Here is a 27295-nt window from a genome sequence, read left to right on the forward strand (position 1 = left end):
AGGTCTATAAGAGTAAGTATGAAAACCTCGCAAAACAGGACAACTCCATAGTAAAGCTCGGATTAACTTGGTACATAAACTCCAAATGCAAAGCTCAGATGGACAATATATATGGGGTATATAGATCGACCTTAGTGTTTACAAGAACTTGAAATTTTGTAATGGAAGTCAAAGGTCATTTTAGGTTATTAAAGATCAAAATATTTGTAAACCGTATGGTGTCGTACCACAGTTAGCTCCATTAACTTAAAGACGCGCTCGCGTACAAGAAACCGGCGGCGCTATTACATTTCTAAAGTTTATCGTTATATGCAAACAATGATAGCGCCATCTAAGCAGCTGTGTTTGCAAAAGTTTTGTCATAACCTCTGAACCTGTGGATATGGGAGGCCCTTCTTGACTCAATACTATTCAATACATCGTTGTGCGACCGCTACAGCGTGTACAAAGCTTCCTGTGCATGTCAATGCGTACGTGTGCTCAATGTAATAAGACGCTACTGAAAATTACGCCGGGCGATTAGCTGGCCCTCAAGATCATATTATTTGCGGAATCCAGCTTGTCCTTACAATGTCAGCCACGCCATCAGAAAGTGAATTATCGAGTGAGAGGTTTACAACTACAACTGACCCTGTAGTTTGTCGTTGCCGGTCAACTTGTTCAAGGAAAAGGGGACGAGGGGCTTGTCCGTGCAAAGTAGATGAGAAGTCCTGTGGCGTTAGTTGTAGATGTGGAAGCAATCGTAAGCCGTGCAGAAACCGTTATGAATCAGTGAGTATATCGTGTAGGCCCTACCACTACTACTACTAGTACTACTAGTGCTGCTATAGTGAGGCCTATCTTTTCTTTCATATAAATATTAACAACGAAGTAAGTAAGCCCAAGCAGCACTACAAGTTACAAGGGCTAAATAATAGAAGGTTACAATGTTTAAGTGGAGAAAGTAGCGGTAACTTCTACTTAGCACTTTAGGGCCTAGACCTAGCTTACAATGATCAATAATAGGCTCACCAAACAGACAGCATAATTATTTTTCACTTGCAACTAATGGATCAGAAGAGTGACCATGTACACATTTTATACAATGCAGTCATCTGGCAAAGTATACTACATCTAGGGGGACAAACTAAAACGAATGACAGCGAATGACCGAATGACAATTGACTTTGTACAGGGTAAATTATCATTTGCGAATGACAGCGAATGACAGCAAATGACAACGAATGACAAACGAAGGACGGCGGTGAGAAGAGATAGAATGAATAACGGAGTGGAGTAAATGCGGTTATTGGTTTTCTGCGCAAAAATAATTTGAGGAAAATCGCATGGTTGTAGGGTTTTGGTGTAATTTACGGATAGAAACCACAGGAAAGATTTTGTGTGAGAATGCGCTTGAGTGCGGTGCTTTTACCTCTGTAGATTTATATAGAAAGATAACTGAAGCCGTTTCAAGATTATAGTATTGTTAGTTTCTTACAATTAATATCGGAAAAATGACGTTAAATTCACTTTTTAAAATCAGACTTACAATTTCGCTTGCTATAAGGTGCGTTTTTATCTTGTCCCGGTACTATACTAGATCTAGATACCCACGAAGTCTGAACTGTGATATCCAGTTGAAGCAAATGTTTGTGCTGTCATTATACTGTCATTCGTTTTAGTTAACGCAATTTTTTAGTGTGTACAACATATTGTCATTCGTTACGTGTAACGCAATTGTCATTCGTTTTAGTAACACCCCATCTAGGCACTGTCTGACAGTATCGGTTACTTGACGTGTAATGTAAGCAGTACTGACATAAAGTGCTTTCCTTTCAATACAGAATGGATCTCATAGTATAAATATGCTCCTTAACACTCCATTGTTTAGTCGATACTATATAAGCACATAGGGTATAAGCCTAAGCTTCTTTTTAAGCCTGTCAGAGGAAACTAAGGTAGAAAGATATCGTCTGTAACATCAGGAATTAGTGGTTACCAAGGGCTCATTCTACTGTACCTGAAAACAAGCATCTATTTATGTTTTCGTGGATTTTGGGGGGGGGATGCAAACTGTTAAAGCATGAAATAAGAATTATCTTCTTTATTTGTAAAGACTACAAAAACCACTGTGATTGAAAATGGCCGTGGCTATTCTTACAACTAGTTGTAACAATTATTTATAAACTATTCTTACGACAAAGGCGAATTCAAGCGCAGTAAAGTAAATAAAGCAACTGCGCATGTAGTAGGGGTAACCCTAACCCTAACTTTAACCCTAAACCCCAATCCTAACCCTAACACTAACCCTAACCGGAATTTATTGTTACACCTGGTCGTAAAAAATAGTTCTCCTGTCATAAAAATAGCAACTGCGCATGCGTAGTCGGAAATTATTCTTACGAACAGTTGTAAGAATAGCCACTTTGATTGAAAATCTTTCTTAGGTTGAGCTATTTTGTACGAGATTGCACAGGTGGTTGTTCGAGATCCGAGAGGACTGATCATCAAATGCAAAAGTGTTTAGTCAAAGAATTGTACAGTTACAGGGGTTTAGTAGCACAAAACATACCATCATACTTATTAAACAGGCCGAAACATTGTTACGGTACCAAGGAGTAAGCTGCCACAAAATGCAGTTTGCTGTTCCACAAGCCTTATATACTTTAGGAATATGCAGCTTACTCAGCAATCCCAAAACTATATGTAAGAGCTAGGCATTAAGGCTATGGTGTCATTTACCTATCAATTTATCATTAATTTGTGTTTGCAAATAGATTTGATCCTCCTCTAATACTTTATAAATGTACACTATTAATCACATTGCATGTTAGCCCACTAACCAGTTGTTAAAGGAAGTTTCCATTCATCTACTTTTGTTTGCCACAACTGAAGCTTCGGAAAATCCCTAACAATTGTAACTGAATATCCGCAAACCCAATTCTCCAATATATTGTTGAAGCTTTTGTGCCAGTAATTGCCAGTCGAGAAGTGTTGTTGGGTAACTGCATGACAGTTTTAATCTCTGCAATAATAATATTCAAACTAAATGATTAAAATATCACTTCCTTAAAAATAGCTCCAGATTGAAAATTGTTTTGAAAAATCTCATTTTGCTAGGATGACTCCAGTGAGGAAGAAGAAATGGAGCAATCCCCAACTACAAATCAAGACGAAGAACCTTCCGAAAATCGAGACGAAGTTATTCTGGTAAATAAAAAGTCACAGGCCTATATCCTCCTTTTTCAGTGTCTGAAATAATAGTGTTCATACAGGTCTACATATTAGAGTTATCTGGTTGCCATCTCATGTTACTCATGCTCTGCAAATGGTATTGTGGATTTCTTACATTTGCCACACAAAAGATCGTCACCTGTTCTACACATCATTAATTAAACTGTAATTTGAATCTGCTTCTGTCTGGAGCAGTGCAATATACAATTCATAACATTAAGGGGCTGGATTTTGAAATAGTCTCGAAACCTGTGAGTTTATTTTCTATTTTGTTTTTCATGAGGATCAAATATTATTTGAGGTAAATATAGGTGGAAGTTTGATAACCTCCAAACCATTAGGTGAAAATAGGCAAAGATGTTGTCTTTAAACTTGGTATGTCAATACAACATTATTCTTATTTGCTTTTCTTTTTTGCAAACATGGTATCTGAGCAACAGAGATTTGCTAAAACTTTAAACTAGGTCTGCAATTAGCTATCCGTGAGTGGCTGATACCTATTGCTTTTCTAGGAGGACAAAGGTCATCTACCATCAACTATACATGAGTTTGGAAAGTATACAAATTTGCCTCTTATATTACAAGATATCACTTATTTTGACTTTCTGGTTCATTCTCTTTGCATTGTAGACATTTCTCCAGGATCTGGACAGGTCCAGCCTAGAAGAGATAGCTGCACAGCTACTTAGAAGAAATCCTGGTGCATACCAAGATATTATAACGAGGCAGGCAAATGATGATGTGAGTGCCTCACTTCAAGCTGAAGAAGCTCCATCCTGGTGTGTTTGTGGGAATTGCCATGACATAAACAGTGCTATTGAGCAGAGATGCTGTGGGAACAGAAATATATGCTTGGCAACACAAGGCATATTTTCTGAAGTCTGTCTAAATGGAAACATACTCGACGTTGTGATGAGGGCAAATGAGGACACTTTTGCAGACAACCCAGATAGGTCAAATGCCAACTTCAGATATTATGCGTATCGTCAATACATCTACTGGCAACATGGACGGCTAGGAGCACACAGACGACTGGTCATTCCTTCATGCTGTGTGTGGAAAATCAGGGAGCGCTATCCTTCCGCTGATGGAAGGTATAAAGGATTTCAACTGGGAGATGCAATACTTGTAGACTGAACGATTAGTAGTCGTGTGTTCAAGTATGTACCACAGTCGTGCACGTACAAGGTGAAGGGGGGGGGGGGAGGGAGGAGGAGGAGGGGTATGTGAAGTTATATATATCAATACCAATTATAAATAAGTTATGACTTTTGGCTAAAGAGTTATTAGCATTTGAAGATTTTTTGGTTGACCCTGTGACCTCATTATTATTCATGTGAATGAGCAACAAAATCAGGTGGGTTCTTCCATACAGTATGGTGCATCTATGTCCAAGGAATGACTTCAATCCCACTTTCAATTGGTGAGTTATTGTGTTTACAGGCCAAAGGCGTCTCATACACACACACACACGCAATCACCAACACATAGATTCCTTGAGCCTTCAGGCAAGAAATCAAAAAGGGAGTTGCTCAAAATATTCAGCAATTGAAACCGTTTTTCTACTTGTCTTATTTTTCTAATGTTCTGTATCCTAGCATATTTCCCTTACATCAGTTTGGTTTATGTCCTGGTCACTCAACCAAGCTTGTGCTGGCAAATACAGTTGATAAACTTCACTGATTCACTTGATTATGTGGAAAGTTATATTGGTGTCTTTCAAAAGCATTTGATGTACTACCCTGTCACACTATTGCATATGGGGGAAGGGAGGGGGGGGGGGGGGAGTGGGTGATGCCTCATGTGTTTTTTTGACAGCAGCATACATTGTGGAATCTCATTAAGTTTTACCAGAAAGCTGTTATCACAAGTTAAATATATCTTGAACCATTTCATTAATCTCAAGCGCTATGTTCTTGTGAGCTTTTGTAGTCTTATGGTGGCATAAAGATGGTGGGGTAGCGTACATTTATGAAATTCTTCTTGTCTACATTGTTGGGTTTTTTTCCTACTATGTTGCTTCTTTTGTACTCGCAAGAGGCTTTTTTAAAATCACGTCCATTCACGTATTTGTTCTTTGACTTAATTGTACTGGTATGTTATAAAACAAATAAATGCAACAACGAAAATGAAATGAAATTCTTTCTAAAAAATATATTTAAGAACAGCATTTTACTAACACGAAAATGAAAAGCTAAAATTCTCACTTTGCTACAAATTAATCAACTTTACAATTTTTTTAATACATAGAAAAGTAAGAGCTGCATTTAGATGTCATTACAGTTACATCCAGGCCTGGTGATAACTAAACAGTATAACAACTGACCATATCATCATTGTAAAAGTGATTCCTAGCAGCAGCTAAAAACAAAGTAAAAACAATCTTTGTTTTGCATTTGCACCATTTTCACAAAATGAAAGTAGTAGACAATACATGCCATTACATATCAGTTAATTGAACAACTAAGAACAAGCTAAGACTATAATTGCAGTTAACAATGTGAATTGGATTATTATAACCGATATTCTTTGAAACACCATCAAACCAATGGTTTACGCTAGAAAGTAATGGAAAATCAATTGACTGAACCAGAGGAGAGGGGGTACCCCATTCTTATAGACATACTGTATGCATGTGTTTGTGACACTTTCTTATGCGACCCTCTCAATAGGGGAAAGATTTTACCATCATTAAGATTATAATTTATGGATGGATAGAGCATTAAGACTAGATGACCCTAGTGATTGAGGGCCTCACATGATACATATATGTGAGGTCAGAGGATTTAACAAACATCAAAATTTTCCAAAGGCAATAGCCTACAAACATACCAAGTGTATTTCTTAAACACTAGTACAAACAAATATAAACAAATAAATAAAGTATATAAGGAAGCATATTCAAACTTCCCACCTCTCGCTTGGTTACAACCAATTTACCACTATAGATGTTGTATAGTGTATAAGATAAGGGTAAGATACATTCTGTTACACAACACTCCATAACCTCCCATATTAGCCATAATTTTTTTTAAATACCACATGTCATTAGAAAAAAAGGATTAGGCAAGACTTGATATATTAACGCCCCTGTTCAAGTACAGATAAATACAGCACTCCAGAAAATGAGTGAGTAGTGCAACTATATCAGTCCGATATGATAACTAATTACTTAAATGGTGATCTTGCCTTGCTCCTTTCACACACGCATACATCACTAACACAGGAGAAAGCCTCAATGGCAAAATACATTTTTCTACATATGCTGCCAGCACAGTAAAACAATAACAATTAAAAACCATGGAGTTGAAATTACACATTCACAATCAGAATATTTGAAAGCATTGTGGTTTTGATGTGTAATTTTTTATGAATCTGACATATTTTGCAACACAAGAGTGAAAACTTACTTGTTGAAGGTAATACAGTCAACAAAATTAAAGTGATATATTGGAAATGGCAACAGCTAAATTACTACAAATACACTAATGGGTTTCTTCACTCTGGGGGTTGTTCAGATATCTGCTGCTGGGGTGAAAAGCGACTGAGATGTTCCTTTACAAGCTCATCTAATGATGACCTTGGAAGCATTGACATCCTTGGATGGATCCTTCTTGGATCATCTTGCGCGAGGGAGACATGCTGAGAAAGGTGGCCAGGTGTTACTAATCGCTTGGCAGCAATACTTCTCATTAAGTCAGCTATGTAGCCGTAGCTTTTCGCCTCACGTAATGGTTCCGCATGGAAGTTGCGGGTTCGCTTGCTATATTTGCGCCTGTATCGTAGATGTCCGTCCTTGGTGACAACTTGCTCACGATCAGCATGGTAGTTGCTGTCAATCGCTGCAAGCTTACTTCGAGTAGCAAACCCAACAAACCCGTAAGAGTGTCGCTTTGGTGCGTACATAAGTAAATGGTTATGAAATGACTCCAGGTTGCCGGTATGCCTGAAGTTCCTGTAGTATGATAACTTCTTCATAAAGCGTTTGCCAGTCAGCAACCTCCCTAAGGTTTTATGTGCTGCTGATCCCTTGGTCAGCCAGGCCTTGTCATGCTCCCCTTCATCTATTTCCTCATGAGCACACTTACCCGGAAACCCATATGCTCCAAGAGCCCACTCATGCTCATTGACTACATGGTGAAGGATGCCGAGAAGGGATGCCTTCAGCTTCTTCTCGTCTCCATCACAACTGCTGGAAGAGAACCAAAAGTGTTTCCTGATGGCTGGCATCCACTCCAAAATCGCTTTGTTCTCTTTTGCCTTGGCAGCTTTCGTGAGCATTTTGGTGAGGCTTTTGCTACCATGCCATACATCATTTTGGTGGATGATACCTTCATATTTGGAACAATTTCTCATGAGAGCAGCAATCTGAAGGTGGCCATCTGTCACAACCTCTTCGACGTTGATTCTCTCCATGAGAAAGTCCATGCTTCGGGTGAAGCCTATCTTCTCCATGTTTGGGCTTTTCCCAGCTGCTTCCCTCACATCTACAATCTCCATATGCAGGACCTTACCACTGCTTTCTTCCATCATAGTGTAAGTGCAGTACTGTGCACTATGTCCAGGAGAATCGTTGCGGGCATCACCAGACACAACTACTTCTTTGTCCCTCAATGAAGAAAACAGGGTCTCCTGCATCTTTTCCCACATCTCTTCCACAGCTGGGGCGACATACAATTTCTGTACCCTGAAGAAGGTGTCCTTAGAAATACATTTCAAATTCATGCTCTTGAACAGCTGCCCTGTTTTTGTGAAGCTGTTGCCTGAAACGACAATCCCTGCAGCTAGCTGTAAGTTCCCTGCGTACATTCCACGCAGCTTTGGCTGAGAACACCAAGTACCACTGGGGTGGTACTTTTCCCCACATTTCCATTTAACAACCAGAGCAGAACCACAAAATTTTGTTGTATACTGAAGTTCTCCAATACAGAAAGAATGCTTGCACACAGTGCCATTGATATCTCGCAGGAGCTTAAGTATTTGGTCAACCCAAACTATTGCTTTGACTCCTGCAATGGGTGTGAGTTGCCTTTCATCTGCAGCTGCAGTCTCATCATCACTGTCAGTATCACTGCCATTCTCACTTTTTTCTTCTAACTGAAAGATGTCTTCCTCCACTGTACTGATCTTCAGTTTGTTACTGTGGGAAACAAAAATACATTGAAAAGTATATAAATTGTAGGTGATACAATGTGTAATATAAAGATCTGTAATAATGAGAAAATCCTACAAAAATGCATTATGCTTTTAAGAAATGACATGTATAATTTCTACGTAAATTAGAAGCTGAAATTTTGTCAAAGACTGAAGCTACTCCTCGTTAATATTCATATTTGACCCAATGACCGAATTAATATTCATGATAAGCACCAAAATCAATAGGGTTCATGCACCCACCCACACATGGCAAGAATGGTAATCATTCCCTGTTGAGTTATAGTGCATTCAAACTTTTCATATTGAAATAACTTTCAGCCCGACCTCCTAATGAATATTCATGATATCATTTGCAACATACATTAGCAATTGGAGCGAAGTACCACTATCACCATACCAACTTTACCAAGTTGAAGAATATTTGACCTATTGTGCCGAGTTATAACCTTTTGAAGATTTTTACAATTGCCCATGTGACCTCATTAGTATAATTAGTGTTTGAGCAACAACATCAATAGGGTTTATCAACTAACTATGGGCCACCCACACGATAAGTATGGTAAATGATCATTTGGTTTGTTGATATATCGTGCATACAAGCTAATTTGTCACACACACACATGTACAATCACACATACATACAGACACATGCCAACCTGAATGCATTTCCTTTGCTTTGAGCAAGGAACCAAAAACAGTTGAGAAAAGAACCTTCAGAAAGATATAGTACTTGGCTTTGCTTCCCTCTCATATCCATTTAGTCACAATATCGAGCAACTGATATGATATTGGATGTACAGTAAGCTACTCATTTGAAGTAATGGAGTCTTGGGATACCAACTAGCTCACTTGACATCCCACAATTACAAAAGATTTGAATAAATCTGATATAACAGACCTGTCAACCTGTTTGACCCCAAAATAGGGAGAATAAAAATTTTCAGGGCCAAAACAAACGGGAGAATAAGGGGGAAATAGGGAGGTTGGTAATTTTCAACTGAAATTATATAAATACTTCTAAATAAATATTCTACCGTACCGCTCATGTAAAACTGGACATGTGTACGCGCACATGATCGTATAACGACTTATAAACAAGTACATATGCGTATATACACAAGTTTATACACAGGTTATGCTATTGTGCTCAATGAATAGGGATTAAAGTCGCCAAAAGAATTAGTGAGATGTTTGAAACAGCCGCTTCTTAAATCGTAGTTTTTGACATTAGCATCGAAGAGGACGCAGGTAAAGTGTGTGCCGGCATAGAACTTAACTGTTTTTTTGTCGTATACAAGTAGCCTACATGCAAACTGCACACATTCGGTACGCCGCATATACAAACAAGTGACAACTTGTGTTTATTATTGTGCACCATGGCATATGCACAGTGCACGCCGTACTACTGTACTGTATTCAGGACTCGACCAAGGCCAACGTACAATAACGACATTGCGCGAAGTCTGAGAACTGACAAAGCAGCCTGATATTGGTTGAGAGTCCCGCACAGCACTGTGTCAGTCGTAACGTGTTTGTAAACAATCAATCTATTTTTAGATTACACTTAATATTACGCGATATACTATAGGACTAACTGTTGGCTATTTTCAGAAATTTCGCAAGCAATGAAACATTAAAAACTGGGAGAATATAATATGAAACCGGGAGGCTGGGAGATTGGGGTAAAAACCGGGAGTCTCCCGGTAAAACTGGGAGAGTTAACAGGTCTGATATATATAGGAGATTCCTACAGCTGGTGGAGCCTTAACCCATGGGACAGCTTTTTCTAGGGTACTTCAGTAAATTTGGGAGATCAATAGCTGGTTTGGGAGGAAATAGCACACACACACAATGTTGTGTAGACTGTTTTTTCTGTTTTTACAAGTACCTACAAGAATTTCTCATATTTGAGGTCTCCATTACCCTGTACTTTGAAAAATAGGTTTGTTAAATATCAATGGTAAACATATTTTTAATTCATCATCAAACAGAGAGCATTGATCTAATGGCCATATTAACAAACCATGCTTCAAATTTTGTAATTTCTTCCAATTGTAACTGACACTGTAGTCCTGAGTAAATGACAGAAATTAACTTTTTCCATGTGGATCCTTGAGTTTCTGCTTTGATATATCTTACAAGTGCCACTAAGTAACTATTTTTGGACATAATGTAATAATGTTTCAGCTACCTTTGGAAAAAAAAAAAAATTTAATATTTTTTTTTTAAATTGAACTATAATTGATCAGTAGCTATGTGAAGAAATGTCACTAACATTACAATACATTAAACAACACTGAAAACATTTGTTTCATCATTATTATCCAACTACGGGTAGACTCACATGGACTAGCAAGGTCCCAAGTCTCCCAAACAATTCACTGATCTTTTCACCGTCCTCCCCCACATTTCCCCTCCACCATCACAGACATCAAACACTGTCGTACAGTTCGGAGTGCTTCGGCACAGAGCTAATATGCTGGTACATGTACCATGATGATACACATAAGCTTCATGCAGGGAGCTGCTAGAGTAGCAGCTCACTGCTTCATGCATGTGATGAACTGCATATGACAGAAGATAATTGCCTCAGGTAAAATTCTACTCTTTGCAGTGTAGCACTGTATATGCTACCATGGAGCTATAAACAGACCATGATGCTACTAAGTGTGCAGATACTTTACTATACAGCACAGTTTGTCAAGGACATGTATAGGATTTGTTTACATTAGAAGTCTAAAGCAGGTTCTCAGTTGTTATTTTTCACAGTGGGGGGTTTGGGAAATTCCCCAGTGTTCACAGACAGTTTGGCTAATAAGTTGCCTATGCCATAACAGAGAGATGCTAGGGAGAGCTTTACAAATGATAAAACATACATGTACAGTATTGGACATGAGTATAATCAGGGAGTTGTTATGGAACTCCCTGGTATAATAAGGGTATTATGCAATGTGCATGAGTGTTAGATTGTAGCTATACATTTGAAACAATTAAGAGCCTTTCCCTTTCCCATTCCCTCAGGACTGTTCACTGCTTTGTTTGCATTTTTTTTTTTTGGTGGACATCTCAAAATGCACAGCAACAAAAAGTGTACTGTTTTGCTAACACTGTAAAAGTAAAAGTCATCTCACATTCTGCTTCTTTCACAGGAGTATAGGCTACTTATCTCTTGATGTTTATCTTCTAGTTCCCTGTGTGATTCTCATGGCACTCTCATGTTCACACCTTCCTCTTAGTTGATTATATCCATACCAGACAAACAGGTTCTTAGTTTGTTGATAGCTAATCAAGTGAATAACTCAAACAAAGGTAATAGTTTGTTACAATATCTAGCTCTTGATCTTTTTGTTCAGTATACACATCTGTTCAAGTTGTCACTGCAAGTTTAATGGCTGTAAAGAAATTCTCCCACCACAAACCTTTCTTTTCTTATCTGCTAACAGTCAGTCAACAAATGTTTGTAGTATCAGAATAGAAATGTACTTACTGTTTTCCAGCTTGAATAATGTCAATGTTTCCACTGGCTTCAACTTCTTCAAGCTCTTGGTCTAGAGGTTGAAGATCCTCATAACAAAAGGAGGTAGATGGGAGGGAAGGGCGACCACCTTGCCCCTTTATAGGAGTAGATGTCAATGCTGAAATAGATGAAAATTGATACGATATGCTATCATTTTGTATTTTGAAATTAGAATTGAAGCATCCAAATTTAATTAACTGTAAAGAAAATTGTTAAGTTAACCACTTTCTGCATAATTGCAGTTCCACAAGAAATATACAAGGCATTTCCCTGTAATTTGCTTTGTTGTTTCCTACTAGTTTTGGAAGCAGCATATCTTGACATAGGCCTACACTAAACACTCTATACACAATTAGTATGATATGCACTCCACAGCCACGTTTAAGGCAAACCTGCCATTTATCCAATTTTAACAATGAACTGAGCTATAATGAAAAACAAAACATTTTGCTAGTAGGGTACAATTATGGCACCAATGTTTGCTCCAAGCTAACTTTTGTGGAAAATCTGATAATTCAGCCAGTTAATGGGTGGTAAAATGTGTGGTGAGTGCACAAGTTTAACTAGAATACTTGGATTGCCTTTAACTCTAAATGTAAAACATATGAATGGAGGATATCACACACCCCCCCCCCTGGTCGGTCCAGAAAGTGGTTTCTTTGTGTCAATGTAAAACATGTTAATTAATTAATTGGTTGTTAAAAATAAAAGAAAGCTTTATATTAACTCTTACAGAGATGACAGCAAGTGGGTTTGAGAGTTCAACCGGTATACCATTATTTTGGTTTCCAGCAAACTCCCTCTCACAGAGGCACTCCCCCCCCCCCCCCATCTCTCGCTCTTTCTTCCTTAAATCAAACTTTTTGTCTAGGTTGGCATAAAAGGCTTAAGGTGTTCTCACTAACTACACTATTTACATATAAACTGTCTTGAAAAGTTGAAATATTCTCACATTGCACCGATCTGCTTCTACCTTATCTATTTAGGGCATGCTTAATATATATGCAGATCCTGCAGAGAGACAGGTCTAGTGATCAACTTGAGTCACCTTATTCAGGGAAAAATGTACATTCCTTACTGATTTGAATCACAGAAATAAAGTGGTATTGCTTGCATAATATCATTTTCAACTGACATAGCCCAATGAAATAGTACAAGAACCAGCATTAAATTGTGGATTTGAGCAGTCTTAGTAGCTCTACTCATTCATTTTCAGTTTAACCAATTTATTTTTAAGGAAAGTGTAAGTTCTTATACAGAAGCTTAATTGAACAAGAAGGTTTAATTGCTATTTTCAATTCCCAGAGAAGAACAATAATTTTAAAACTTATTAAGGAGTTGCCACTATTCCACTTACCAATATCAAGAAGAGGAGCTTCAGATGGCTGTGACACTTGGGTGCTGTCATCTGACTCAGTCTGTGTGTGAACACTACTCATATAACGAGGTGAACATCTGTAATGCAACATTTAATTTATAGTTATTCTTATAGGTTCCATCAATATGATAAGAAGGTTAAGTACATCAAGCAAAGAAGACATTTTTAAGAAGACAATTTTTAGTTCTTGTTTTGTGAGATTATGTTTTCAACAGAAGTATAGTGGAAACAAATTCACTAGCAAGGAAAATTACTGTAGTATGAAGAGTGGGATTGGGGGGGGGGGGTATTGTTAAGTTCCTGGTAATAGTTTCTTTGTCAGGCAACCAAATTCACGTACAAAACAGGTTACACTGTATGTGTAGCATGTCATTATTATCAATTTCAATCATATTTTTTGGAAATTGGTGCAATTCACAGCAGTGATATTGAAAATGTTACACAGATGTATACTGTTCGGGGCCTTACAAATTGAGAGAAATTAAAATGTGCCAATAAATTGTTTTCATAATCTGATAGTAACCAATACATCACCATAATTCTTGGACACTATTAAAGTTGTGAAAATGGATGGCACAACATAATTTGAACCACTAAGTACACATGAGCATTAGCACATAGAAACCATAAAACTGTTGTCCAGCAAATGTTGCATACACTCCTTAGCCAAAAGTATTTTTACCGCACATGTATACTTTATAGTCCTTCCTTACCGTACATATTCGCCTATCTTTTCCATGTTTGACAGTCAGCTCCAAGTAGACTGTTACCTTCATGATATGCACTACTGAGATTATTCATTGTCATGTCATATCTTAACCTGAGTCTCTTACAATATGGAAAGCTTTCTTTGAAATGTACTACTTAAAAAAATGAACAAGTTACAGTATTGGGGTTATCAGCTTAGCCTGAACACAGCTAGCTTGAAGCTTCAGCCAAATTTTTCACAACTTTTGCAATACATCACACCTTTCACAGTTATCAGAACAAAATGCAGTAAAGCCTAATTTATGAGGTAGCTGGCACGAGTCTTCATAAACTGATCTCAAGGTGCATGAGCAGGAGAATACTAACTTTATGTTTTAGTTTTTTTTCTCAAACAAAACTTGCAGTCCTGACACTTTCTTTTATGTAGGCACTATATCTAGCGCTATGATCTAGATGGAATAGCGCTATATAAATATTAATTGTTATGTTATGTTATATGCAGTGGCGGTTCAGTTGCATTGCAGTTTGTATTAAACTGAAAAGCACTTACATCCATTATATGCTATACCAGCCTTGCAGAAACATTTCCGCGAGTCTTGATTTTCTGTACATATTCTAAGAAAGACCCCAAAATATGCATTGACAAATTTGGACATTAGGCGAGGCCTAATTCTGGTTAGGGTCGGCAAAAACCAACAAAGAAAGTAACCTCTCACTTAGTCTTTTTGTCTGCGATGCGCAGCTATAGTGGTCTTTAAGATAAGAAAGGAGTATAATTTATTTAGTTTTTGGTGTATTTTACGGCACGCAAACTACGGTAGCGGTTGAGCTATAGTGTAGGAAAGTTCGACGGGTGATCAACTACTAGTTCAAGAAAAAATTTTATGCCTTTCTAACGCATTTGGTTGAATAATCGTGAAGTTACCATCCAAATTGTTGCTTAGAAGTTACAACCCGGCCATCATGAAACATGTACAAGACCGGGATGTCGGCCTAGTTTGGGTGCCTAATCCCTATTGTTACTATACTAGTATAACATTGTCCTACGATAACCATCTCGAAATAAACTAAGCTATATTTTGGCTTTAGACTGAGGTAGCTGGCACGAGTCTTCATAAACTGATCTCAAGGTGCATGAGCAGGAGAATACTAACTTTATGTTTTAGTTTTTTTTTCTCAAACAAAACTTGCAGTCCTGACACTTTCTTTTATGTAGGCAATATATCTAGCGCTATGATCTAGATGGAACAGCGCTATATAAATATTAATTGTTATGTTATGTTATATGCAGTGGCGGTTCAGTTGCATTGCAGTTTGTATTAAACTGAAAAGCACTTACATCCATTATATGCTATACCAGCCTTGCAGAAACATATCCGCGAGACTTGATTTTCTGTACATATTCTAAGAAAGACCCCAAAATATGCATTGACAAATTTGGACATTAGGCGAGGCCTAATTCTGGTTAGGGTCAGCAAAAACCAACAAAGAAAGTAACCTCTCACTTAGTCTTTTTGTCTGCGATGCGCAGCTATAGTGGTCTTTAAGATAAGAAAGGAGTATTATTTATTTAGTTTTTGGTGTATTTTACGGCACGCAAACTACGGTAGCGGTTGAGCTATAGTGTAGGAAAGTTCGACGGGTGATCAACTACTAGTTCAAGAAAAATTTTTATGCCTTTCTAACGCATTTGGTTGAATAATCGTGAAGTTACCATCCAAATTGTTGCTTAGAAGTTACAACCCGGCCATCATGAAACACGTACAAGACCGGGATGTCGGCCTAGTTTGGGTGCCTAATCCCTATTGTTACTATACTAGTATAACATTGTCCTACGATAACCATCTCGAAATAAACTAAGCTATATTTTGGCTTTAGACTAAGTTTTACTTTGCTTGAAGAATTAACTCAAGTCAAAGTTGAGAGTAAATATAGGCCTATTAACTATGACTTAATCGGACAAATTCACTTACCTGTGAGCATGATCTGTCAGCAGGTGATTAGCAAACTCCGCATTACTCATAGGCTTCCCTTGTTCAACTACCCACGTTGCCTTCTGTGAGACCCAGTCGTCATGAGCATGAAGAAGATAAACTTGCGTAAGGTTTCGCCTCCTGATTGTTTCTCTTCTACTCCTCGCGGCATCGAATCCATGTGATAATGGTCTCCCAGGAGCACTTCCAAATCTTTTCCTTGGGAACATTTTCCGTAATTTTTTGTAAAATGCCGATTTCCTTAGAAATGGTGATCATGTAACTACGTTCGATGAAGTGTGAATACCGAATGGGTGTCTGAGCCCCACACACGCACAGCGCAGCGTTGTAACTTCACAGAACCAATTGGTATAGACAGGGAGTTGTTATGGAACTCCCTGGTATAGTAGTGTAGTATACCCGTGTGTACTCTAATTAACATCCGGGTTTTTGTGACTGGCACAAAACTTTTTCGGTGAGTGACAAATAGCGCCGCCGGTTTCTTGAGTGTTCTCATTGGTCAAATGTAGTCACTGTATAATTTTTTAACCAAGCACAAGTACATTGATAGCAAAGTCACAGTATCTAGGGTGTGGGTTAGTTTCACGGAATCCACCTGCTCAATTTTATTGGTTAAATCAACTCAACTGGCTGATATGTTTTACTTTTGGAAAATTCTTGAGTGGATATATGTCAGAAACAAGTGGTGGAAGCCAACTTGTGCCTTTTTATTTTGTTTCTTGGTGATCGATCCTCCTATTTATATATATATATATATATATATATATATATATATATATATATATATATATATATATATATATATATATATATATATATATATATTTATTTATATATATATATATATATATATATATATATATATATATAAATTGAAAACACCACAGACTTTAACTTATACATCTATTTACCAAAATTGATACAAAAAGAACGACATGTTTCGAAAGTAGCGACTTTCATCATCAGGTTACAGACGCAAAATGAACAAGTAATAGCAGACAAATGGACTCTAGCAATAACACACAAGGAAAAGTAGATTAACTCAACAAAGATAACACTGGACAGTCAAGCTGCTTGTTGAGATTAGGTTTATCCCAATTGATATGTAGACTTTCTTTGATCCTAAGCTGAAGTTTAGTGGGAGCGGAGTCGAAAATTTTGAATGAGTTGTTGCCACATAGCCGCTTACAGTTGGGAAATTTAGCTAAGTGTTTGTAAATATGTGAATTCTTATCGGTTTTTAAATGCTCAGAAATCCGTGTAGAAAGGTGCCTATGGGTTTCCCCTATATAACAAGCATTACAGCTTGTGCAATGAATTTATAGACCACACGAGATTTAAGGTATGATGGAATCATGTCTTTTACTACACACATATTTCGAACTTTAAATGAGATAAACACTAATTTGACATCAATGTCTGTACAATGCGATTTGATCAACTAACTTTGTTCTGAGCATGACCAGAGAAATTACCAATGTACGGGAGCTTGTAAAATCTGGTATTGTGAGAAACCGGGTCAATGATATTTTTCGGTGACACCTTGTTTTGTAAATACGATTTCACAACTTTGTCAATAAGTGAGAGGGGAACTGATTTTTGCCGAGTGTGGATATAAGTCCTTTTAGGTCTAGGTCAAATCCTTTCCAAGAATTGTTGACCTTGTACATTCTATCCACTAACGTTTTAATGAGACCAATTTTGTAAGAATACGGAATGAAACTGAAAAAAATGGTTAGTAACCCTGAGTACGTAGGTTTATGATAAACGGAAGTGTTGCAATGACCAGTGTTGCTGACAAGCACATCCAAAAATGGTAGCGTACTGTCTTTTTGCTTCTCAATAGTGAATTTTATGTTAGGGTGCCGAGTATTGATAAATTGAAGGAAATCGATGGCTTCATCCTCATTTCGGAAAAGACAGAAAATATCGTCAACATATCTGCGGTAGTGATAGGTTTGGATGGGGCAGATGAATCATTCAGAAATTGTTTCTCCAAATGACCCAAGAAGAGATTTGCCAACACCGGTGCTAATGGTCAACCCATTGCCACACCGTCCACTTGATCATAGTAACTACCATTGAATAAAAAATGCGTTTGTGAGGTAACAAACAAGAATAGTTTCTGGAGATCCCGCCTTTCAATACCAATGCCTGGATTGTTATGCATTATGGCATCGATTGCAATATCAACAGTTTCAGAAAGTGGGATGTTGGTAAATAAACTAACTACATCGTATGATACCATGTAATGATCAGATATGTCCATAGATGTAATTTCCTGGACAAAAGAGAAAGAATCCTGAGTGCAATAATCGAGACAAATGTTGGGAGATATAAGATCACTCAAAAACTTTGCCAAATTATAATAATAAGTACCAATACTTGAAACAATAGGACGAAAAGTAGGAAATGAATTGTTATTAGTACATTTGTGAGTTTTAGGCAGTCCATAAATTCTGGCAGGATGAGATCCTGTAGGGTAAATGTTCATGTAAGTGTCCTCCGGGAAAAACCTTGAGCCCTTGAGCTTTCTTAGAAATCTTTGTAGCTGTCCTTCTCTGCGTAGGGTTGGATCAATTTTTATTTTCTGGAACCTTGTTTCATCGTTGATTATTGAGCTAATTCCCTCGTTGTAAGCTTGACGATCTATAATAACAACTCCGTTACCTTTGTCAGGTTTTGGAATGACGATGCTTGAATTACGTTTAAGTTTCTTCAGAATCTTGTACTTCCTCAGATCAGTAGTCGAGGGCTTGTGACTTATAACATAATTATTTGCAAGGTAAGCCAACTGTGCTTTGACGACTCCGGCGTCTGCAGAATCCTTTAGATTACCTTTTAGGAGACAGTACGCTACCATTTTTGGATGTGCTTGTCAGCAACACTGGTCATTGCAACACTTCCGTTTATCATAAACCTACGTACTCAGGGTTACTAACCAATTTTTTCAGTTTCATTCCGTATTCTTACAAAATTGGTCTCATTAAAACGTTAGTGGATAGAATGTACAAGGTCAACGCCCAGCTAACAAAATTACGTTTTTATAACGTTATATTTACGTACCGCTTACGTTGTATTAACGTCGGAAAGTTACGTTGTAGTTACGAAATTTTGTAGACTCCAGGGGACGTTATATTTACGTAATATTTAGACCAAAAAATAACGTTGTATTTACGTTTTTATTACGTTATTTTGTAACGTTTAGATGTTACGTTATAATAACGTCGCATTAACGTTTTTGTATAACCTTTTTGCGATGTTGTTGCAACGTTCATACAACGAGATTTCGCAACGTTAGTCACTTACGTTTTAGTAACGTTGTGATATCACGTAATGGTTACGTAACTAAGTAACCAATAAGTAACCTTCACGTACACACTGAGTAGGCCTATGCCTTAACACATCTTGACTACCAATAAGGACTCAAGACATTTCGATTTTTATTGATACGTAATATTGTTTTATATCCTCTCTTTGGAAAATTATCAATGACAGAATAATAAACAAAATAGTTAACATATAATAATACTTCTTTCGATCGACTTAAGCTTCAGGCTCTTTTAAGAAGCAACAACGGTACCCAAAAATTTTATTACTTGGGTTTACTCTCACGTGTCATTTCAATTTATAATAAATCAAGATCTTTATGAATATGACTATTACTATAGTCATGACAGTTGCCACCAGAGTTTATAGTCCATTGAATTGCGATAGTTCAAAATTAATTAGTAAAGTAACATTTCATGCTTTAAATATATTCAATAATACCAGTCTCATGTTTTACTACTTAAATAAATTGGCCTATACGCCATTCCAACGACTGGCAATGAGAAGCAGCTGTACGTTTGAGAGTTGAGTTTCTCCGATTAGTAATCGGTCTTATGTTTGCTAGCTAGCAGTATTGTAGAACGCAGTTGTATAGCACTGTACTAGTGTAGTATTAATGAACGCGTTATAATATAGGTTAATTAATTTCAATATATTTGTTCCTAACCGGCCTTCGGGTTGGCTTCTTATGTTATTCTGGTTTTGGTAACTATTGCATTAAACCAGACTTATTGGCGAGGACAAAGTTAGACCAAAGGTAGAAGAAGCGCAGTTACGAGGCGCGCCAGTTTATACTATTAGACAGTAGGCCTAACTTAAGCCTAGCCTAACTAGGCCTAGGCTGTAGTTGCTGACACAGTAAAAATTGCCTCAGTTAAAATGTTAATTTAAATTTAACCAGAGTACAGACCCTCCCAATGGTTACTTGCAGGAGAAGCTAGAGCATGAAGTCTGTCCACCAAAAAAAAATCCAATTTCTACCAGTAAAAGTGTTGTCACATTGTTTTCACTACATCTATAGAGATGTACGGAAGCTTAAAAGTTCCATCAACATAAGAAAAATTTTGCCCCATAATTTGACATTTTAATTTAGTAAATTGTTTTGAAAACAAGATAATGTCTTATCAAAACCCAGAAATGTAGGATTACTCAGTTGCTTTAACTCCACAATTTACAAATTTGTTCAATTGCTCAGTTGAAATGAAATTAAAATTTTTAGTACATAAATTCCATAATGTCCAACCAAAATGCACTCAATGCAATGACCTCCATACCGGGTCAATATTGGCTGTTATTTTGGAAGGTTATAATATTATGAATGTATTGAGATAGTCAGCTCAAAAAAGATAACTGTAGTATTTCTATCCTACATATTAGTGATGTACAGGGTTACTTTGCAATCGGTAATACAGCTCAGATGAAACTTTCAGGTTGTGGTAAAGAAAACTGTGTTCCTTTCACATGCTTTACTTTGCTAAACCTTTATGAAATTAATTGGAAAGACTCCTTGTGGGTTCTGTAATACAAACTGCTAGAAATATAAACATATTAATACATTAGGTCAACAAAGTGTCTGTCTGTTTGCTATTAATTAAACAAAGTAGGCCTATGTGTTTGCTACTAAGGGAGCTTCAGTAGGAGTTACGAAATTCATGAGAAGAGATACACTGGGAACAGATCTCTCTCTACCCTTACCTTTTCCCATGCCATAAATGAACTTTTGGATAAAATTCCACAAGTTTAGACATTCCGAAGTAGAAGTTATATATAATATGTAAAATAATAAAAACTACTGTAATAATAGTTATTTATATAGCGCATTATGTCGACGGTCTCAATGAGCTTTACAGGAACAAAATGAATACCAAAAAAAAAAAACATACTAAAAGATACACGAAATGATCGACAATATAAATATTACAGTGTCCAATGTGGGAAGCACGTGAATAAATAACTTTTTAAGACGCTTTTAAAATTGTCTATGGTAGGAGAATCCCTAATTTGGGTTAGGAGTGTTCCAGAGTTTGGGGGCCTCAAATTTGAAAGAATGCTAAGTTGCTAACCATACGTCTTAGTTTTAATTGCTAACGGGGAAGTTGCAGGGGTGACATTACGAAATCATGACGAAAAGCATGCATCAATTCAGTTTTGTTGTCGCTGAGAATTTGTGTTTTGCTTACACACCAAGTTTTAATTTCGTTTATAAATGATCTATGTTTTCCAATAGTCTGATCCTTTTCATCAATGTACTTTGACACATAAACTTGTGTATCATCTGCATAATTCATTCCTTGGAGACCGTGGGAGTGATAACGTCTTCAATTGGGAGGTATAAAATGTGAAAACAGACAGTCTGAGCACTGATCCTTGTGGAACTCCATATTCAAGATAGCGAGGTGAAGAGTGTTTACTGTTAATGCTAACATTCAGCGAGCGGTTTGTGAAATAGGACTTTATCCAATTGAAGTATTGCCTTTACAACCGTACTCTTTGTCCAGACTATCAAACAGAATTTGGTAGTCAAAAATAGAAAATAGTATAAAGCCGAGTTCAAACGTTTCCAACATGCTACAACATTTCACTGTTTCGCGGTCAATGAAGACAAAGCCGGTTATGGGTCCTCCTGCTTTTCAAAATGAAGGGCTGGGTTTTCGATAAACTTTCCAAATGTAGCAATGTTGTTCCCAATCTGGAAAGTAATATGACAAAATATTTAATATCTCTAACTGGAACCAGAGTCAATGGTCGAAAATAAAAATACAAATTTAACAAGGAACTCATCTCTTGAGTGTAATGCTAAAATAGAAAACTATGTCAATTACTTATTTTAGTTGAAAGCACACTATGGATGATCAACAAGGAAAATTAAGTAAATGGATACAGAATGTACACTACACAATTGAAGGGATAGTTCTATAAAATAGTAAATGTCTGTATAGTTTGCCTGTTGGTATTTCCTCTGGTAAAGCATATTCAGGTAACAGTATTTGCAAGACCAGGTAGTTACGTATTAAACTTTATACATTGACATTAATTTTATCAACACTTGCATTAAGACTGGTATCATTTTGAAGAATTCATTCTTGAAATTCATGGAAACTTGTAGTAAGGAAGATATTTTGTAGCTCTTAGCTGTCGAAACATTTCATGCATGGTGTAATTAGAACCAACTTGGGTGACAAGTTGGAACTTCTGTGTCACAACAGGTGTTAGTCACATAGTTGTGTGTTCCAGTTGATACCAACTTTGAATTTGGTGTGGTCAGTAGTAGTGGTATTGCCAGTACATATCATCATACCTATCACCATGAAGTTCAGTCAATTGCAAATTTCGTACTTGCTTTGGCAATGTAAAAAGTATTAAGGCAGTAGATATTAAGTATGACAATTGTGTACTGTACAATTCCACGATATGCAATCTTGAATGTCAGAAATAAATTGTGTTGTTCCCATTGGATAAAGTTTACATTAGAGTTTCCAGATTTAAATGGCATATTATGTATTTTATCGCAATAACACTAAGCCAGCAGAAAACCAGAAAGCCAGTTGGCTTATTGTGATTCCTTGCCATTTGAGATTATAATCCCAAGCTTTCTTCATTGTTGATTAATTTGATCAGCAAGGTTCTTTCACTGACTGTGGACCTACCGACTAAACTATGTTAACTTACCATGTTTATAAGCTATTTTTAGCAAAAATCAACTCAAGCCCTGCCCCCTAATGAATGTGCATAATATCACATTGAACATACATTATCATGTACCCGCTATCTACAACCACCTACACACAAAGTATGATTCAATTCTGAAAATGTTTACATTTGACCCTGTGACCTCATAATATTCATAAGATGAGCACCAAAATCAATAGGGCTCTTCTACTCACTATGGCGCATATATGTACCTAGTATGACTTCAATTCAACTTGTCATTGTTCAGTTACCGTGTTTTCTTCAAGCTATTTTAGTGAAAACCAACTTAAGCCCGCCCCTAATAAATATGCATAATATCATCTTGAACATATTTCACCATGTACCTGCTATCTACCGACATATTAATATTAAGTATATAAATAAATTCTTACTTTTTCTTGCGGAGTTATTAGTATTTCAAGATTCTTACATTTCACCCTGTGACCTCATTATTATTCATGAGATGAGCACCAAAATCAATAGGGTTCTTCTACTCTTTATGGCGCATATATGCATCACGTATGACTTCAATTCAACTTGTCGTTGTTCAGTTACTGTGTTTACAATCTATTTTAGTGAAAATCAACTTAAGCCCCGCCCCCTCTTGAATATGCATAATATCAACTTGAACATATGTTCCCATGTGCCCACTAGCTACAACACATTAATACCAATTATTCATGAATTCTGAATTTCGGTTGCGGAGTTATTAGCATTTGGAGATTTTTACTTTGACCTTGTGACCTCATTATTATTCATAAGATGAACACTAAAATCAATAGGGTTCATCTACTCACTATGGCGCATCTATGTACCAAGTATGACTTAAAACCAACTTATCACTGTTCAGTTACCCTGTTTACAAGCTATTTTAGTGAAAATCAACTTAAACCCCGCCCCCTAATAAATATGCATAATATCAACTTTTACATATATCAAAATCTACCCGCTATCTACCAACATATTCATACCAATTATGAATAAATTCTAAGTTTCGGTTGCAGAGTTATTAGCATTTGGAGATTTTAATGTATGACCCTGTGACCTCATTATTATTCATGAAATGAGCACCAAAATCAATAGGGTTCTTTTACTCAGTATGGCGCATCTATGTACCAAGTATGACTTCAATCCAACTTGCCCTGGTTGAGCAATCGTGTTTACGAGCCAAGGGCATCACATACGCACACACACGCAATCACCATCGCATACTACGCATAGATTCCTTGAACCTTCAGCAAGGAACCAAAATGTTTTGATTGAAAAGCTAAGTTTACCTTTTCCACCTGAATAAAACATGTACATGTTTCTTCAGCTGCATGTGTCGTTGGCCCTTCGTTCCATTTTCCTTCACCATCTCATTTATCAAGCCATTGGCAGTTTAAACATCAGTTCCTGGGCTGTAAGATATAATAACAACTGTGACACTTTTGTGATATCGTAAATTCAAAATTGTCTCTCCTAGCAAAAGTTACACAGAAATTTGGTTTTACTAGAAACCACAAGGTATAATGATTCCTTGCCTTCAAAATAACTAAAGTAATAGGAGTTATTGAAATAAACATGCTGGCAGTGCAAATTGCTTCCAGCTTCTTTTTCTAAAGCCTGTCAATATGATAGAAAAATGAATCACGGTATGCCAACTTTCATACAAGATCACACCGAGTTCAATATACAGCATCAGTTTCACGAAATTGCTACACAAGATGTAGATGTAGACCTCGGCCTATGTACAGACAAGCCTCAATGCGGGTTGTATAGTTCACATCATTGTTAAATAGGTACACACCGTTAAAGATTTTGAATATGTACTGTGATGCACATCCAGGCCGTATAATTCTTTCATAAACTTGTGCCTAACTGTGGACAGAAATTGCAAAACTTTACCTGCAAACAAACTTCATGACTCACTTTTTGCTTTACTGTTGACCTGTACATAAAATTCCAGTGATTTAAATGCTTAAATTATGTTTTTTCCGTGTCCTGTCATAGAATATGAGCATTCAAGCCTTGACCGGTGTGAAGTTAGATACTTATTCCCCGTTCCTCGTTCGATATTCGCGAATGAGTAACTGCTACCTATTCAGTTACGTATTCGACAATGGTATCGACGTAACATCTCTGGCAAGGCAAAAGCTTTCTTACAAGATGATCAACATTTGGTCGTGGTAAGAGGTTCATCTATGGGTCATATACTCTAATGAATATTTAGAAGGATACCATAATGCATCTTTTCCGGTCCGAATAGTTCTTGACCAACTAAATGACCAGTACTTCATCAGTTTCTAAATTAATGTAACGGGACCTGAAAAAAATCACTCTAGGCCCTAATCAAGACTAGCACGCCTTGGACCACCTAACCAATGGGTCATAGGAATTCTTAAATTCTTATTCTTATTGTACTAAATTATATAATTATAATATATATTATAATATATAATATTATTATAATACTATTGTATTAAATTCTTATTCTTAAGGATACCATAATGCGTCTTGCCCTGTCCAAAGCGTGCTTGACCAATTAAAATGACCACTAAATCAACAATTTTTTAAATAAATGTAACAGGAACTGAAATAAAAACATTTGGGCCCTGATCAAAACCAGCACGCCTTGGACCACCCAACCAATGGGTCGTATGAACTCTTAAGTCATTGTAGAAGGGTAACATGATGCGTATTGCCCGGTCCAAAGAGGGCTTGACCATTTTAAATGACCACTAAATCATTACTTCTTTCATGAGTGCAACGGGAACATGAAAAAGCTTTGGGCCCTAATCCATGCAGCACGCCTTGGATCACCAAACCGATGGTTAACATGAATTCCAAGGACATTATAGAAGAGTACCACAATACGTCTTGCCCGGTCCAAAGAGTGCTTGACCAATTAAACTGACCACTAAATCATCACTACGTTAATTTATGTAAATGGACCTGCAAAAATCTTTAGGCCCCAGTCAAGACCAGCACGCCTTGGACCACCTAACCAATCGGTAACATGTACTCTAAAGACATTGTAAAAGAGTACCATAATGCGTCTTGCCCGGTCCAAAGCGTGCTTGACCAATTAAACTGACCTTTAAATCATTACTTATTAAATGAGTGCAAAGGGACCACGAAAAAGCTTTGGGCCCTAATCCATGCAGCACGCCTTGGACCACCAAACCGATGGTTAACATGAACTCTAAGGACATTGTAGAAGGGTACCATGATGCGTCTTGCCCGGTCCAAAGCGTGCTTGCTTGACCAATTCAAATGACCACTAAATCATTACTTCTTTATTGAGTGAAAAGGGACCATGAAAAAACTTTGGGCCCTAATCCATGCAGCACGCCTTGGATCACCAAACTGATGGTTAACATGAACTCTAAGGACATTGTAGAAGGGTACCATAATGCGTCTTGCCCGGTCCAAAGCGTGCTTGACCAATTTAAATGACCATTAAATCATTACTATTTTAATGAGTGAAAACGGACCTCGAAAAAGTTTTTGGCCCTAATCCATGCAGCACGCCTTGGATCACCAAACCGATGGTTAACATGAACTCTAAGGACATTGAAGAAGGGTACCATAATGCGTCTTGCCCGGTCCAAAGCGTGCTTGACCAATTTAAATGACCATTAAATCATTACTTTTTTAATGAGTGAAAAGGGACCACGAAAAAGCTTTGGGCCCTAATCCATTCAGCACGCCTTGGATCACCAAACCGATGGTTAACATGAACTCTAAGGACATTGTAGAAGGGTACCATAATGCGTCTTGCCCGGTCCAAAGAGTGCTTGACCAATTTAAATGACCATTAAATCATTACTTCTTTAATGAGTGAAAAGGGACCACGAAAAAGCTTTGGGCCCTAATCCATGCAGCACGCCTTGGATCACCAAGCCGATGGTTAACATGAACTCTAAGGACATTGTAGAAGAGTACCATAATGCGTCTTGCCCGGTCCAAAGAGTGCTTGACCAATTTAAATGACCACTAAATCATTGCTTCTTCCGATGAGTGAAAAGGGACCACGAAAAAGCTTTGGGCCCTAATCCAGACCAGAACGCCTTGGACCACCTAACCGATGGGTCATATGATTTTTTAAGACAGTGTAGAAGAGTACCATAATACGTCTTGCCAGGTCCAAAGTGTGCTTGACCAATTTAAATGACCACTACATCATCACTTCTTAAATGAGTGTCCATCTCATATGTTATGTATCGTGCGTTTAGTGTCAACCGGTAGCATTACAAATTGCACTTTGGACCCTCAAGGAATGAAAAAGAGAGAACTCGTTTTAAGTGCATTCCAATTAATGGCAGA

At 37.3% G+C, this 27295-nt stretch overlaps 4 protein-coding genes and 1 long non-coding RNA gene across 8 annotated transcripts in view; 2 read left to right on the forward strand and 3 right to left on the reverse strand.

The window, feature by feature from the left end:
- The window catches only part of LOC139970900 (uncharacterized), a 142432-nt gene that overhangs the window by 26621 nt on the left and 88516 nt on the right, over positions 1 to 27295 (reverse strand). The gene's annotated exons all lie outside the window — the stretch shown is intronic.
- Positions 1 to 27295, forward strand: part of LOC139970902 (uncharacterized) — a 53769-nt gene that overhangs the window by 1222 nt on the left and 25252 nt on the right. The window lies entirely within an intron of this gene.
- On the forward strand, positions 247 to 4435 carry LOC139970901 (P2X purinoceptor 7-like). 2 transcript variants are annotated; one of them, XM_071976966.1, is made up of 3 exons: positions 247 to 742; positions 3100 to 3189; positions 3844 to 4435. In XM_071976966.1, the coding sequence occupies exons 1-3, from the start codon at positions 701 to 703 to the stop codon at positions 4348 to 4350; spliced, it is 639 nt and encodes a 212-aa protein (XP_071833067.1). In that variant the 5' UTR covers positions 247 to 700; the 3' UTR covers positions 4351 to 4435. The 2 variants fall into 2 exon arrangements, with proteins under 2 accessions (XP_071833067.1, XP_071833066.1); XM_071976965.1 differs by having other exon boundaries at positions 247 to 771; positions 3844 to 4430.
- On the reverse strand, positions 4992 to 16446 carry LOC139970897 (uncharacterized). The gene is made up of 4 exons (XM_071976959.1): positions 15947 to 16446; positions 13245 to 13342; positions 11858 to 12005; positions 4992 to 8353 (listed from the first exon to the last, which is right to left on the reverse strand). Exons 1-4 carry the CDS (start codon positions 16174 to 16176, stop codon positions 6712 to 6714), a joined length of 2118 nt encoding a protein of 705 aa, XP_071833060.1. The 5' UTR covers positions 16177 to 16446; the 3' UTR covers positions 4992 to 6711.
- Positions 19302 to 25000, reverse strand: LOC139971747 (uncharacterized). 3 transcript variants are annotated; one of them, XR_011794475.1, is made up of 3 exons: positions 24899 to 25000; positions 24265 to 24387; positions 19302 to 21986 (listed from the first exon to the last, which is right to left on the reverse strand). It is a non-coding gene; the product is annotated as an uncharacterized lncRNA (long non-coding RNA). The 3 variants fall into 3 exon arrangements; XR_011794472.1 differs by having other exon boundaries at positions 24875 to 25000; XR_011794473.1 differs by having other exon boundaries at positions 24777 to 24994.

This window comes from Apostichopus japonicus, chromosome 8 (assembly GCF_037975245.1).
Source record: "Apostichopus japonicus isolate 1M-3 chromosome 8, ASM3797524v1, whole genome shotgun sequence".
Classification (NCBI taxonomy): Eukaryota; Metazoa; Echinodermata; class Holothuroidea; order Aspidochirotida; family Stichopodidae; genus Apostichopus; species Apostichopus japonicus.

Excerpts from the sequence above, each read along its gene's own strand:
- LOC139970897 (XM_071976959.1), bottom strand. The coding sequence starts at position 16,176 with ATGTTCCCAAGGAAAAGATTTGGAAGTGCTCCTGGGAGACCATTATCA. Across the intron at positions 13,343-15,946 it reads CTGACAGATCATGCTCACAG|ATGTTCACCTCGTTATATGA; the intron begins GTAAGTGAATTT and ends GTTGCATTACAG. Across the intron at positions 12,006-13,244 it reads AGCTCCTCTTCTTGATATTG|CATTGACATCTACTCCTATA; the intron begins GTAAGTGGAATA and ends CATCTATTTCAG.
- LOC139970901 (XM_071976965.1), top strand. The coding sequence starts at position 571 with ATGTCAGCCACGCCATCAGAAAGTGAATTATCGAGTGAGAGGTTTACA. Across the intron at positions 772-3,099 it reads GCAGAAACCGTTATGAATCA|GATGACTCCAGTGAGGAAGA; the intron begins GTGAGTATATCG and ends TCATTTTGCTAG. Across the intron at positions 3,190-3,843 it reads ATCGAGACGAAGTTATTCTG|ACATTTCTCCAGGATCTGGA; the intron begins GTAAATAAAAAG and ends TTTGCATTGTAG.